Source organism: Felis catus, chromosome D1 (genome assembly GCF_018350175.1).
Source record: "Felis catus isolate Fca126 chromosome D1, F.catus_Fca126_mat1.0, whole genome shotgun sequence".
Lineage (NCBI taxonomy): Eukaryota > Metazoa > Chordata > Mammalia > Carnivora > Felidae > Felis > Felis catus.
Window position 1 is genome coordinate 792,082 of NC_058377.1, and position 16,020 is coordinate 808,101.

General features: G+C 43.0%; 1 protein-coding gene across 13 annotated transcripts in view; it reads left to right on the forward strand.

Annotated features, from left to right (window-relative positions):
- CEP126 (centrosomal protein 126) overlaps positions 1–2,825 on the forward strand; it is a 103,171-nt gene extending 100,346 nt beyond the window's left edge. For 10 of the 13 annotated variants that reach the window (XM_045038176.1, XM_045038175.1, XM_045038177.1 and 7 more), the window contains one exon: positions 2,472–2,825. In XM_045038176.1, coding sequence (XP_044894111.1) covers positions 2,472–2,555 — 84 coding nt within the window. In that variant the 3' untranslated portion in view covers positions 2,556–2,825. The remainder of the gene's footprint in view (positions 1–2,471) is intronic. The other 3 variants (XM_019811193.3, XM_006936576.5, XM_019811192.3) reach the window with 1 other exon arrangement.
- Positions 2,826–16,020: the final 13,195 nt, after the last annotated feature.

Below are 16,020 nucleotides of genomic sequence, written 5' to 3' on the forward strand. Positions count from 1 at the left end.
AAAAATGAACTATTGGGACCTCATCAAGATAAAAACCTTTTGCACAGTGAAGGAAACAATCAGCAAAACTAAAAGGCAACCAATGAAATAGGAGAAGATATGTGCAAACGACATATCATATAAAGGGTTAGTATCCAAAATCTATAAAACTGATCAAACTTAACACCCAAAAAACAAATAATCCAGTGAACAAATGGACAAAAGACATGAATAGACACTTCTCCAAAGAAGACATCCAGATGGCCAACCGACACATGAAAAAATGTTCAACTTCACTCATCATCAGGGACATACAAATTAAAACCACAATGAGATACTACCTCACACCTGTCAGAATGGTTAACATTAACAACTCAGGCAACAACAGATGTTGGCAAGGATGTAGAGAAAGAGGATCTCTTTTGCACTCCTGGTGGGAATGCAAACTGGTACAGCCACTCTGGAAAACAGTATGGAGGTTCCTCAAAAAATTAAAAATAGAACTACCCTATGACCCAGAAATTGCACTACTAGGTATTTATCCAAGGGATACAGGTGTGCTGTTTCAAGGAGACACACACCCCAACGTTAATAGCAGCACTATCAACAATAACCAAAGTATGGAAAGAGCCCAGATGTCCATCGACGGATGAACGGATAAAGAAGATGTGATATATATATACAATGGAGTATTACTCGGCAATCAAAAAGAATGAAATCTTGCCATTTGCAACTACGTGGGTGGAACTAGAGGGTATTATGCTAAGCAAAATTAGTCAAAGAAAGACAAATATCATATGACTCAATTCATATGAGGACTTTAAGATACAAAACAGATGAACATAAGGGAAGGGAAGCAATCATAAAAACAGGAAGGGATGCAAAACATAAGAGACTTGTAAATATGGAGAGCAAACAGGGTTACTGGAGGGGCTGTGGGAGGGGGGATGGGCTAAATGGGTAAGGGGCATTCAGGAATCAACTTCTGAAATATTGTTGCACTATATGCCAGCTAACTTGGATGTAAATTTTAAAAAATTAATTAATTAAAAATTGGTTTCTATAAATAAAAACATCGAGTAAACATTAAATTTATTCTATAAATAAAAAACATTTGAAAAAAAAGAAGAAGAAGAATGTGTCATGTCTCACCTGAAGAGATGTGATCTGTCCAGGGTATCTTTCATACCATCAGCCCAGAGTAATCTTTGTAAACCAAGAATATGAACATATCACTCTCCTGTGTCAGCACTTACCTGTCACCTAAAAGATGAATTGAAACTCCAGAGAACTGCATTCACGACCTTCCCATCTGCACCTCTGGTTGCTCCCCAGCTTGTAAGTTATATACATTTGAGCGACAGGTAGGTCTCCCTGGAGCTCCCTGTCCTTCCAGGGCCCACACTGCCTTCCCCTCATCCCCTGCCTCACAGGACTTGTCCTCTTACATACTTCTCTCCTACTCATTCTTTCAGGCTTCATTTCACTGCCATTCCCTCTAGGAAGGCTTATTCAGCCCAAGTTTTATCCTGTCAAAGTTTAGAACTTCCTCTTTTTGGCAACTATAGCAGCCTGATTTTTTTCTTTTCATAGAAGTTATCATACTGGTCTCCTTTTTTTCTTTCCTTTTCTTTTTTTAATTTTTTTTTAATGTTTATTTTTGAGACAGAGAGAGCACGAGCAGGGGAGGGGCAGAGAGAGAGGGAGACACAGAATCTGAAGCAATCTCCAGGCTCTGAGCCATCAGCACAGAGCCCGATACAGAGCTGGGACTCACGAACCGTGAGATCATGACCTGAGCTGAAGTCGGCGCTTAACCAACTGAGCCCCCTGGGTGCCCTCTTTTTCTTCATTGAACAGATATTGCCTGGGTTTTCACTGTGTCAGACACACAGTGCCTGTGTGTGAGGGCTGGGACTAGAAAGAGGAAAACACTTTCCTGCCTTCAAGTCTCTTGCGTTCTAATAGAGACAACATGCAAACACTGTCCTCTCAGAGGCTTGTCCCAGGGCGTCCTGAAGACACCAGCCATGGCTTTTCAGTGTAAAAACTATGACTCTTAGAAGCAGAATTTTTATTTTGGAATATTTACTTTTTTTTTAATAAATTTTATGAATTTATGAATTTAATGAATTTTTACCTAATGCCCTCTCAAGCAACTTCTTTAACCCAATATATGTTGTTAAACTACACCTAGGGTGTTATATGAGTTGCTGGAGCTTCCCTTAGAAAATAAAATTGCTAAATTGTGACTATTTACACACCAGATTATGATAAAAGGCACCTGCTAATCACCTTTTCCAATAGCAAAGGGTGAAGATTATGAATTATTATCATTGGTATGATGCTTTATGTGAAGTGGTACTCATTATGTTGAGGTTGATATATATTGAGCACTTGAGAATTTGAATTATGAATTGAGTGTTATTAACATCCATAATCTGTAAGGAGATCCACCTGTGAATCTGCCTATGAATACTACAGTAAAATAGTGTTCTGAAATTATGTTACAGAACAGCCAGCCAAGGACCAGTCTATCTCCTGATGTTGGATCCAGAGTGCAGAGAAAATACTGATGAAGAATAACAGTAACTATTAAATGGAATCATTATTTTTGATAATCTCCTGTAAATATATCCTAAATTTCTGCATTTGTTAATAATTTAAAATACTATAACCATAAAATAAAGGTAAATCATAACATGGGTAATGGAGATAAATTGACTAGTTTACATTTATGCTACAAGTTTAATATGTATTTTATTGATACATTTTTAGTGAATGGAAATGCTTCATTGTTTTTAATGGGCATGCTTCTGAAAATAAATTCATTATATTTAAAAATACAACAGGATATTTTGTTATTAAAATTATGTATTAGCTGTAGTTGTGAAGCTTTGTTTTTCTAAAATTCCTAATAAATTCTATTAAATTTTGGTACAGTGGTGTAAAAAGTTGATGATTTTTTTAAGTCTATTTATTTATTTTGAGGGAGAGAGTGGGGGAGGGGCAGAGAGAGAGAGCAAAAGAGAGAATCCCAAGCAGGTTCCAAGCTGTCAGCACAGAGCCGATGTGGGGCTTGAACCCACCAACTGTGAGATCATGACCTGAGCTGAAATCAAGAGTCAGATGCTTAACCGACTAAGCCACCCAGGCATCCCTAAAAAGTTTATGATCAGTCAGTAATACCCCACATATATAGTAAAGCTATTTGTTTAAGACTTTGAAGGATCTCTGTACTTTGGAGTTGTTGCCAAGGGATGTTAAGAAAACCAAAAGAGGGGCAAGGATCTCTCTCTGACACTCTCTCTCTGCCCCTCCCCCGACTCATGCTCACGCGCTCTCTCTCTGAAAATAAATAAATAAATATTTAAATAAAGAAACAAGAAAACCAGAGAAACCCCTTGTATGATCATGAAACTTCATATGATTATCAAAGTTTTTCCATAGAATTATGATAATCGCATATGTCTTTATTTTCAGTCAACCTTTCTACTTCAGGCTCTCTTCTGGATTGCTTCAGGCTGAGTTTCTGACCTCTCACACCAGTAAGGCTGACAGCCTGGCATTTGTAGAGCATGGTGAGATGGCCAGAGTGAAAATCTCTCCTACCAGGCCTGTCTTACAGGTCCTCAGAACTTTGCCCTTGGCCCCTGGAGAGAATGTGCGCAAGGTTCCGCCCCCTGAGGCCTCCTGCCCAGCTGGCAGCCTGTTTGCCACCTTTCCCTCAGGGCACCGGTTCCCCCAGCCAGCACCGCACCCTGGGCTCAGCATGCCTTTCCTGTCCCACTGCCATCCACCAGAGTCCCCTCAAACACTGCTGAGGTTGACTTCCTCGAGTGCTTCCTAAGAATCCTCTCTACTACCGCTGGTATAAATTATGTGCCTCCCTGACTGTAGTTATTTGTGTGGACATACCTCTCTTGTGGATAGAGAGCTCCTGACAGTTAGAGGTGGCCATTCGCATCGGTGGCCTTAGGAATTAAAGCGGGGACCCAGAGGCAAATCAACATGACGAACGTAGGGGAAAATATTCACCCGTTCCCTTTATCAAGCCCCTACTGTGTGCTAGGTGCTGCTCCAGATATTAGGAACACAATAAAAAACAAAAGTAATTCTTTTCTTGTCCCATGGAATTTACATTTTAGCAGGGAACACAGATTTTCAACATAAGAACATGCCAGCGGAGTTGTAACGCATGCTGAATGAAAACCAGAGCGCAGTAAGGGGGCACAGTGCTGGCAGGGTGATTTCAGACAACAGGTAGGGTGGCCAGAGAAGGTCTCGGAGAAGGTGACGTTTGCGCAAATACCCACTTAAAGTGAAGGGGGCCTTGGTGGGAGTGGGAGGAAAGCTCAGCCAGCGGGCAGGAAAGGGGGGTTTTTGTCACGTGTCTGGTCCGTGGTCCACATCTAGAAAACAAGGGTCTAGAACATAACCTTAGCTGCAAGTTGAACTTACACGGGAAACTTTAACACCAAGGTGCGGTTTGGGCATTTCCATTTTTTTAAATCTCCCCAAAAGAATTGTAATGAGCAGACAAGGTTAAGAAACAGTGATCTGGAAGCAACAATGAGAAACCAGAAGGTCACCCCCCTTCCTGCTCTCCCAGGGGCTTTGTTGTCCCCAGCGCAGACATGCACATGTGAGTGGGGACACTGTGAGGACACTGTGTGAGGACACTGTGACTTCAAGCTCTGTGAACACAGGGACACAAATGACATTCTGCATTTTGAAAAAACCTTCAGACTTCACCGAAAGAATACTGTTAAGAGAATGAAGAGAGAAGAGCCTCCCGGGCCTGGAGGAGACAGAGAGCAGGTGGCAAACACCATCCTTCCTGGGTCCCTACCCGGAGGCTCCGGCCCTTTGGTCGTTACTCCATTCAACAAGCCCACCCGGAGCCCCTGCTCCGGCCCTCAGAGCTTCCTTGTATTCAGGATTGATCTAGCAAGAGGTTCAAATAGAGAACTCTAAATACAGATGCAAATAAATTAGAATTTATAACTGTGCTCTCAAATCTGAATTGTTAATGAAATTGTAAAATGGACATTTCCAAAATGGGCATTTTACCTCCTCGGGTGAAGGTAGTGATGAAAATAGCACGAGGTGGAGGTGAGTGGTCCTGGGAGAATAAGGCAGGATTCACTGCACATGTGGGTGTTTGACAAGCAGGCCTGTTGGCAGCCGCAGGGCTTGGGCGGCCATGCCTATGTGCGTTTCTTCCCTCACGTTTCCAGAAGAGAGAAGACAGGACTCAGTCCCAGGGACAAGGGATGCTTCAGCCAGATCTGTCTAAGAAGACTGTTCACGCATTTAGAGAAATACTCCTTTCCTAGGAGTGGTTTTGGCCGAGGGTGCGCATCCAGGAATACCTACCATTACAGTACATGGATTATTATTTGCTCTGGGCAGGCAGCCAAAACACATATTCTCATCTCCCTTTACAGGTTAGAGTTCAGAGACTCAGAGACGTTACTCCCATCCAGAGTCACACAGCTGGCCAGTGGCAGATTGAGATTCAAACCCAGGTCTGTCTGGCTGCAGCACCCGTGTTCTTTCTGCTACATATGGCAGCCACTGGATGAAATAGGGGAGAAGAGAAAAGGAAATGAAAAAACAAAGATTGGGGTGCCTGGGGGTCTTGATCAGGTAAGCGTCCGACTTCAGCTCAGGTCATGATCTCACGGTTGGTGAGTTCGACTCCCGCGTCAGGCTCTGTGCTGATGGCTCAGCGCCTGGAGCCTGCTTCTGATTCTGTGTCTCCCTCTCTCTCTGCCCCTCCCCGGCTTGCACTCTGTCTCTCTCAAAAATAAATACGCACTTAACAAAAGAAAAAAAAGAAGAAAAGGAAAAATGAAGATTAATGGGAAGACATGACTGAAAGAGGAAACATTTTGTACTTTCCTATTTTGGGGACAGAAGCATAGGTTTCAGGAAGGCAACAGAAAATTTCAGGCTCAGGTTTTAAAAAATAGAAAGCTGCATGTCACTTCTAGCAAATAATTGGGGCATTTTTTTATGCTATCAAGACACAATTTTGTGAATTGGGATTTTTTTTTTAATTTTTTAACATTTTTATTCATTTCTTGAGAGACAGAGTGCAAGCAGGGGAGGGGCAGAAAGAGAGGGAGACACAGAATCCGAAGCAGGCTCCAGGCTCCGAGCTGTCAGCACAGAGCCCAACCCAGGGCTCAAACCCACAGCCGTGAGATTGTGACCTGAGCTAAAGTCGAACGCTCCACCAAATGAGCCACCCAGGTACCCTAATTGGGATATTATTTTTAAAGGGCATTCCCGTGGGGCAAGCAAGCCAAAGGGCTGTGCCATGTTTTTTGTGAAGCATTCCAAGCACCTCAAACTCTATTTTATTAATTAAAAAGAAAGGCAAGAAAGCATAGTCACGTGCTGCTGTAGCCACACTGAGCAGCAAGCTGTGTGCCAAGCCAGTGTCATGGTTAATAATCCCCAACCCTAGTACCTGTTATCTGCATACCAAAGGATGTCTCTACAAACAAAGGATAGTTGAAAATAGTTTTAAAAATTTGTTAAAATCTGGTCAGTCTGGGCCAAACAAGTTTATCTGGTAAGCTTGTAAAGCAGGACAGGTATTTATTTTACTAGTACTTGTATGTTACAACATCGTCCTTCTGTGAGACTGTGGTGTGACCAGAGTCCCTATGCAATACCAGCCCTTAATCCTGCAGATTTAGGTGCCAGAATTTTCGCAGATCCAGAGAGGGCCCACTGACAGCGACAAAAGTAGATCAAGATTCGTTATCAGTTACAGTGAAAGAGAATAGCATTTTGCGTGCTAAAAGTGACGACAGTGATGATGGGGTTATATATATGTAACATTTTAAAATATAAGAAAGCAAAATGCCTATATACTGAGTTTTAAGTCTTCAGGAAGAAAAGGATCCTCTTTCAAACTGAGAAGATAAGTTCAGAGGAAATCAAAGGAAATGCCAGTTCTATCAGTGACTAAACCTGGAAGACTCATTACAAGAGAATAATCTTTTGAGCAAAGGATATCAAAAAATCAAAAGAAAAGTTTGGAAACATTTGTGAAAGGCAGAACTTCTAATAACTAGTAAGAGAAATTTAGATTCATCTTTAAAATTGGTGGCACACCTGGGTGACTCAGTTGGTTCAGCCTCTGACTCTTCATCTCATCTCGGATCTTGACCTCTGGGTCATGAGTTCAAGCCCCACATTGGGCTCCATGCTGGGCATGAAGCCTACTTAAAAAATTTAAAATGGGGGCGCCTGGGTGGCACAGTTGGTTAAGCGTCCGACTTCAGCCAGGTCACGATCTCGCAGTCCGTGACTTTGAGCCCCGCGTCAGGCTCTGGGCTGATGGCTCAGAGCCTGGAGCCTGTTTCCGATTCTGTGTCTCCCTCTCTCTCTGCCCCTCGCCCGTTCATGCTCTGTCTCTCTCTGTCCCAAAAATAAATAAACGTTGAAAAAAAATTTTTAAATGAAGTAAGATAATTTTTTAATTAAACAAAAAGGAAAGCCACACAATTGTTGCAAACAGGATCCACAAATGAATCCTAACATTAGCTTCAATGTTTAAGGAGAAATAAGACCTTTGCATAGCCTCAAAGTATCTCCCTCAAAATATCTATTAATTACAAAGAGAAAAAAGTCATTTTACCGTAGGGACACCTGGCAGATATCACTTGACTGTAAGTAATCAAGGTCATAATTACCAGTAAAAAACGTTGAAATCATGTTGTGACCCCTGACACAATGTGTTGAAAAAGGTGTAACTTTAATCAAGGAGAAAACAAACCATCACACAAACTCAAATTCAGAGACATTCTACAAAATGCCTGACGGGTACTTTCTAAAAGTGTCAAGGTCATGAAAGAAAAGGAGTAACAGAGGAACTGTCACAGATGAGCAGATGCTAAAGGACATAAAATATAATATGATCCCTTGCATCGGACCCTGGAACAGAGTAAGGACAGTAGCGGAAAAACTGGTGAAATCCCAAGAAAATCTGTAGTGTAGTTAACAGTCTTACGAAAATGTTCGTTTCTAAGTTTTGATAACTCTGACATGGTTATGTAAGATGTCAACATTGGGGGAAGCTGGAAACAGGTATATAGGAACTCTGTACTATTATTACAAGTCTTCTGTAATCCCTGCACCCAATGTGGGGCCGGAACTCACGACTCCAAGATCAAGAGTCACACACTTTACCGACTGAGCCAGCCAGGTGCCCCAAAAAGTTAAAATGTTTAAAGCTCTAAAAATGTTAAAATCTTGGGCTGTACCTTATGTTGCAATTTTTGGTTCATAACAAATACCACTGTAATTATATAAAATATTAAAACATATACTTAGTAGTTTCTTAAAAATGTATGAAGCACTTATATATAGATGCCATTTTGATATGGATTATACAGAGTAACGTTTGCACCCACAGGAATTAATAATCTAGACAATGCATTTGAAAGCCACATGCCAAGCCAACACCGGGGATATGGAAGGAGAGCGATGTCGCTGTTGCCACGGTAGAAGAGCCGCAAGGTGCTTGACAGCCGGGCAGTGCTGCCCCTCCAGGCACAGCCAGGGTGAGACCTGCATGGATGTGGACACTGATGTCGGCTCGAGGCTCCTGGAGTGCCGGGGCTGTGGTGTCCTATAGAGTGAGGTTTCCCTCACCTCCCCAAGATTCTCATGCTCACAAGCCCTCTGTTGTCACTGGCACACGTGTCATCAAAATGAAAACATAAGCCCTTTTACTGCATTGGGAGGGGAAACATCCATTAGGTATGGGTTACTTGAAAGAAAACAAAAAGCCTGAATGCCAAGAAAAATGACTTTGTCTTGCAATAAAGAACCGTATCCTGTAATAACAGCTAACAGTTTTTGAAAGCTTATAATGTCAGACCTTGTGCAACACTGTGCATATGCAGGATCTCATCCCGTCCTAGCAATGCAGTGAGGTACGTGCTGTTGGGTCCAGACCCCAGATGAAAGAACTGAGGTGAGGTGAGGTTGAGTAACATGCCCAAGGTCACAAGGATGGGAAAGGACATATGAAGGAGTGAAACCAAAGTCTGTTTGACTTTAGAGCTCACTTAACCACTATCCTGTATAGCCAGGTCTCATTTCAGAGCAGAAGTTTCTAGATGATTTTGAGTATGGGCATATCTACAAGATTAAAAACTAGCTAAAAGGGTTTTTAAATCTTTTTGCAAACATATCTAAAGTGAACATATAACAAAAACTTTAAGAAACATATGCCTTTTGGATGGAGACTTGTTTAATTAGCTGATGAATACTTCGGGCGTGTTGAAACTTGAGTCTAACTCCTTTAGCTTTTGCAGAGCACGGTGGAATGTTCTAGGCACCCTGTCTTCCTCATGCTAAAGGCATCAGGGTGGCTACCTGCTAACCAAATGGCAAACAAAACCCCTTTACCTATATGGTTAGTGTAAGAAGGGAATGAAGAACAGGAATGATTTCATTTCAGCTGTGTATTTCTGACGTTAATATCATCCCCCAAGGCTTCGCAGGGAAATATTTGGGAAACCTACATTCTTCTCCAAAATCCCCCTTCCTTTTCTTATTTGGCAAAGCGGGACTCTCCCTCACCATCAGCAAGTCAACACAGTGTGTATTCAGGTTGCTTTGGAGATCTTTTTCAGTGGCCTGTACGGGAGAAGAGGGTGGAAGTACCTGTGGAGAGATTACGGGGAAATGATCTCGTTCCGGCAACTTTCCATAGCACTTGTGTTCATAAATTTAAGCACTACTGTCTGTGTGACAGGCCCTACCACAGCTGGACAAATAAAAATGAGTTAACACATCATCTGCCTCCAGGAACTCAGTTTCCTGGGGAAAAGAGACACAAGCAATCACACAATAGGACTGTTCCTGGCCCCCCAGGAACAGGGTGGAGAAAGCACATACTTGTACTTGACTCTGCCTGGGAAAAACAGAATGCTGCAGCCTGAGGTGTAGGCTGGGTTTCACCAGGCGGGGAGGAGCACAAACGATATTCTGGACAAAGAGAAAGGCACATGTGCGACCTCAGCAGCTGGAGGTCAGGGAGGGCAGGACACGAGGCTGGAGAGGCAGACAGAAGCCCAAATGCGGGCAACCGCCTGTATTACCTCGGTTGTCTTCTTACTGAATTCGAAAACACGTCTCAGTGTACTGTCAATGTATGCCACGTAGTAGGTCCTTAAATAACATTAACACTCCAAGAATGTTTTGAAGTGTAATTTCATGTCTATCATGATCAGTTGTAAAAGTAGGTCAAGAAGTATCAAACTGCTTTGAGATTTTTTTAATTAATGTGATATACCGCCCTCTAGTGGTTACAAAACTTTCCGTCACAGTCAATGCCAGTAGCTTTCACTCTAAAAATTCTGGTTCACTCATATGTGGAATTTAAGAAACAAAACAGATGATCATAGGGAAAGGGAAAGACAAATAAGATAAAAACAGGGAGGCAAACCATAAGAGACTCTTAATGATGGAGAACAAACAGGGTTGCTGGAGGGGAGGTGGGTGGGGGATGGGCATTAAGGAGGGCACTTGTTAGGATGAGAACTGGGTGTTGTATGGAAGTGATGAATCACTGAATTCTACCCCTGAAACCAATATTGCACTCTATGTTAACCAGAATTTAAATAAAAATTTCAAAAGAAAAAAATCAGTCATCTCTGACATTTATTTATTTTAATTTATTGTTATAGACTATGGTTCATGATATAATTCATTCTGAAAGTAGATTATGATCTTTTTCTCAAGTAGTAAGTTGAGTTAGTTTAATAATACAAACAATAGAAATGAAACAAAATGCCCCATGTACTAATACTAATAATCAAACCAAGTAAATATATTTTCTAATTTATATGCATTTGCATGTATTATCTCAAACAAGTGTCTACTACAAACCTCTGTACTTTTATTCTTCAGAGTTAGATCCTTGAATCCCCTCAAGGATGACAAGATGTATATATGTAGTAAAGCTTATTGTTATAATAGGAAAATGTAATAAAACACTCTATGTGATGATAGGAAAATCGATAAATTACATACATTCATATGACAACTATCATGCAACCATTAAAATCATGTTTTAAAGAATACCTAATGGAGTAGAGAAATAGCAGTGACTCGTTACGAAGTGGGAGGAGAGGGTGTGGAGTAAGTGTGCCGTGTCTGAACCCTGGGAGGGGACAGGACAGGCCAATATGGAGAAAGCCAGAAAATTCATGTAACCGAGTGTTTGCAGTAGTGGTAGCAGGATTTCAGGGGATTTTTATTTAACGTAATAACTTTTTATATATTTCTCATACTATCTGTTTTGTGTGCATTTATTACCTTTTTTTATCAGATAAGGTCCAAAAAACTTAAAAGCACATGAGATTGTCTCCCCTGGTCAAAGTGAACACAGGAGCGGAGAAATCGGCCCACAAAGTCTTACCGTCCGGTTTTCCTGTGAGGCTGAGTTACCGCCCGTGAACCAGAATTTCCACACCAGAGGCTGAGTGTGCTGATCACAAAGGCATCTTCTAAGGCATCTAAAGCAATATTTCTGAGCCCAAACACAACACTGTCACAACCACTGCCTATCACGTCCGGAGAACTTCAAAGTACGAAAGAACTTTACACATCATCTACTCCAAACGCCTCTGGTCAGCAATGAAATCCAAGCGTTGGATTTAACAGTGGTTAAAACGTTGACATCTAGGATTCTAATGTTCATGGAAATTAAACTAGTATTTTGCCTTTTGGTTTCTAAATTCCAGCAAAGAAAGAAAAGAAAAACGTATTTATCCACAGAAAAGTTATCGCATTTATTGGAAATTGGTTCAAAGCGATGTGGTTTCCTTCTGTACGTATTCAGGCAATACAATTATACTGAATACCTCTCAAATCCTCTCTCTCTGCCTGAGACATCAGACTCAAGAGGGAACATGAGTACAACAAACGAAGAGCCTGAAGAGTACAACAAACGAAGGGCTGGGAAACGAGCAATTGCAGCAAAGTGTGACAAATGTTCCCCCAGGAGTGACCCGGGTTCTAACTCCCCTCATCTGTGGCTCCGGAAGAGGGGCCTGAAGGAGCGTTAGACCAGCCAGGCGGGAGAAGGAAGGAGGGGTGAGCTCAGGCATCAGAAACGGCGAGTGTCAACACACACCCATAAATCCCCGAGTCAGACCGCGGAGGGGGTTCCCGGCGAGGAGAGCCACGGAGCACACTCTCACCTCTGCTCCTTCCTGAGCCCGACTTACAGGACGGGACCCAGGAGAGGGTGACGAGCCAGACACCCCGAGGGGGACAGCAGCGACCCTCTGAAGGCCGGGAAGCGGTGGTCAATTGCTAACGGACCCAGTGGCCCAGAAGGCTAGACCCTAGGCCGGCGGGAGGCCCTAACAGCCGCTCGGCCTGCACAAGTACCGGGAAGCCGGTCTAGAGGACAAGAGGTAACTCTGGAACTGGAGGGGGAGTAAAATGAGGTTGAAACAGGGTTAGTTAAAAGTCTGTTTAAGAAGCAGTTAGACCCCACATCCGGCATCCCCTACCATACAGCTGGGCGACCCCTTCTCTGACCAAAGCCGAAACATGTAAGAAACGAAGGGAGAACTTTGTTTAACCTGCGAAAGGGCAGTTGGTGGTCACTGTGACGCTCTGACAAGACCCCTTCGGCCGAGGCATCTTGGGCCAGCTGGTGTCAATGCTTTCGGGCCCAGAGACACCCCCGCGGGTCACGCTCGGTCCCTGAGGGCAGCCTCAGCCCTTCCAGGCCCCTATGCTTCAAGATAGGACAATCCTTTTTTGTTTTTATTTTTGTTTTTGTTTTTGTTTTTATTTAAATTCTAGTTAGCGAACATACAGTGTTGTATTGGTTTCAGGAGTAGAATTCAGTGATTCATCACTTCCATACAACACCCAGTGCTCATCCCAACAGGTGCCCCTCCTTCATGCCCGTCGCCCATCTAGCCCATCCCCCCACTCACCTCCCTCTAGCAACCGTCAGTTTGTTCTCTTTATTTACGAGTCTCTTATGGTTTGTGTCTCTCTCTCTGTTTTCATCTGGTTTTTCCTTCCCTTCTCCTATGTTCATCTGTTGTGTTTCTTAAATTCCACATATGAGTGAAATCATATATTTGTCTTTCTCAGACTTATTTTGCTTAGCATAATACACTCTAGTTTCAACCACATTGCTGCAAATGGCAAGATTTCGTTCTTTTTGATCGCCGAGTAATATCCCATTTTATATATATACCACATCTTCTGTATCCATTCATCAGTTGATGGACATTTGGGCTCTTTCCATACTTCAGCTATTGTTGATGGTGCTGCTATAAACATTGGGGTACATGTGCCCCTTCAAATCAGCATTTTTGGGTCCTTTGGGTAAATACCCAGTAGTGCAATTGCTGGGTCATAGGGTAGTTCTATTTTTAATTTTTTGAGTAACCTCCATACTGTTTTCCAGAGTGACTGCACCAGTTTGCATTCCCACCAACAGTGCAAGAGGGCTCCCCTTTCTCCACATCATCGCCAACACTTGTTGTTGCCTGAGTTGTTGATGTGAGCCATTCTGGCAGGTGTGAGGTGGTATCTCATTGTGGTTTTGGTTAGTATTTCCCTGATGATGAGTGATATTGAGCATCTTTTCATGTGTCTACTAGACATCTGGATGTCTTCTTTGGAGAAGTGTCTATTCATGTCTTTGGCCCATTTCTTCACTGGATTATTTGTTTTTTCGGGTGTTGAGTTTAATAAGTTCTTTATAGATTTTGGATACTAACCCTTTATCATATTTGTCGTTTCCAAATATCTTCTCCCATTCCATAAGTTGCTTTTTAGTTTTGTTGATTGTTTCCTTCTGTGTCCGGAAGCTTTTCATCTTGAGGAAGTCGCAATAGTTTATGTTTGCTTTTGTTTCCCTTGCCTTAGGCGATCTGTCTAGTAAGAAGTTGCTGTGGCCGAGATCAAAGAGGTTGCTACCTGTGTTCTCCTCTAGGAGTTTTATGGTTTCCTGTCTCACATTTAGGTCTTTCATCCATGTTGAGTTTATTTTTGTGTTGGTGTAAGAACGTGGTCCAGTTTCATTCTGCACATCGCTGTCCAGTTTTCCCAGCACCATTTGCTGAAGAGATTGTCTCTTTTTCAATGGATATTCTTTCCTACCTTGTCAAAGATGAGTTGACTATATAGTTTTGGATCCATTTCTGGGTTTTCTATTCTGTTCCATTGATCTGCGTGTCTGTTTTTGTGCCAGTACCATACTGTCTTGATGACTAGGGCTTCATAATATAGCTTGAAATCCGGAATTGTGACACCTCCAGTTTTGTTTTTCTTTTTCAGGATTGTTTTGGCTATTCCTGATCTTTTGTGGTTCATATGAATTTTAGGATTATTTGTTCTATCCCTGTGGAAAATGCTGGTGTTATTTTGATAGGGATTGCATTAAATGTATAGATTGCTTTGGGGAGGATAGATATTTTAACAATGTTTGTTCTCCCAATCTCGAGATGGGACAATTCTGAAAGGCATGACATTCGCCAGCAAGAAATGTAAAATGTAATTTTTTTAAAGAAAAGATACCGTTTACACCAATGACAAAAATTTTAACCACCAAAGATGACTCTTAGAACCTGTGCAAGGTGAGCCTGAGCAGTTCTGTAGGTCAAGTGTCCAACTCTTGATCTCAGCTCAGGCCTTAATCTCAGGGTTGTGAGTTCAAGCCCTGCCTTGGGCTCCGAGCTAGGTGTGAAAGCCTCCTTAAAAAGAGAACAGAAAGAAAAAAAGATGTGGGGGCACCTAGGTGGCTCAGTTGGTTAAGTATCCGACTTTGGCTCAGGTCATGATCTCACTGCTCGTGGGTTCAAGCCCTACATTGGGCTCTGTGCTGATGGCTTGCAGTCTGGAGCCTGCTTCGGATTCTGTGTGTCCCTCTCTCTCTGCCCCTGACCCACTCGCATTCTGTCTCTGTCTCTCTCAAAAACAAATAAACTTTAAAAAAATTGTTTAATAAATAAAGAAATAAAGCTTAAAAAAAAAGAAGATATGCAAGCCCTTTCTAAGGAAAAAGAAGAACAGGCCAATCCAGTCATTCAGATCTTTCAAAAACAGGAGCGTCCATGCCTGCAAGGTCATGGCTGGTCATTGTGAAATGAATGCCCTTGCAAAGAATAATGGGAAATTGAGGGAAGTTGACAAGTAGCAAAAGTGAACCAAGAGCCAGTATATGCCTGTGGTGGTTATAAAGAGACCCTCATCTCCCTGCAATGGAAGAGACAACACAGCCGAGGGACAGTCACAGAGCTTATCACACAGAGGAGCTGCAGAGACAATTAGATGCTCGGGTAGGAGTGGTCAGAGCTCAGACACATGGCACAGGGACACCTGAGTAGACGTCCTCAAGAACTAGGGTTCAACAGATTCCCCACTCAGTGCCCAGCCTCCCGCCATCAGCCCTGGGCTGCAGAAGGGAGCTGCCACTCACCTCAGTGCCCCAGGGCCGCTGTGACCATACAGGTGGTTCCTCCCAATCTTTCAGGAACAGCACTGCCCTGGCTGCATTGAGCTGGGGTTTGACCATAGTCCTCCGCCTGCCCAGTGGGAGAGGACACGGAAGCAGCACTGGGGTTGCCTAGGGCCTCACGGCGGAGAGGCCCGGTAGGGTCTTCTCACATGGAGCAAATGCCAGCTCTTAATGCAGAGGAGTGGTGTCACCGAGAACTTCAGCTCTGGTCCTGCTTCATGGGAGACGCACACGATGATGAGCCCTCAGAGTAAGAGGGACCAGGCAGCAGCACTTGACGGCCAGAAGCCAAGGACCACGGTTACCATGACAACCAGAAAGGTTAAAGATGCGGCCAGGAGAGCCTGACCGGCAGCAAGATGATTAAAAAACTCTGGTGTTCCTGGGGACAAAGTAGCCAGGCACCCTTCGGAGTACTACTGAGCATCTACAATCTGAGGGTAGGAACGGTAGAGCAGGAGGCTGAAGACAAGGGTCCCAATAAAAGGTCACAATGCCTGGCTCAGTTCCCA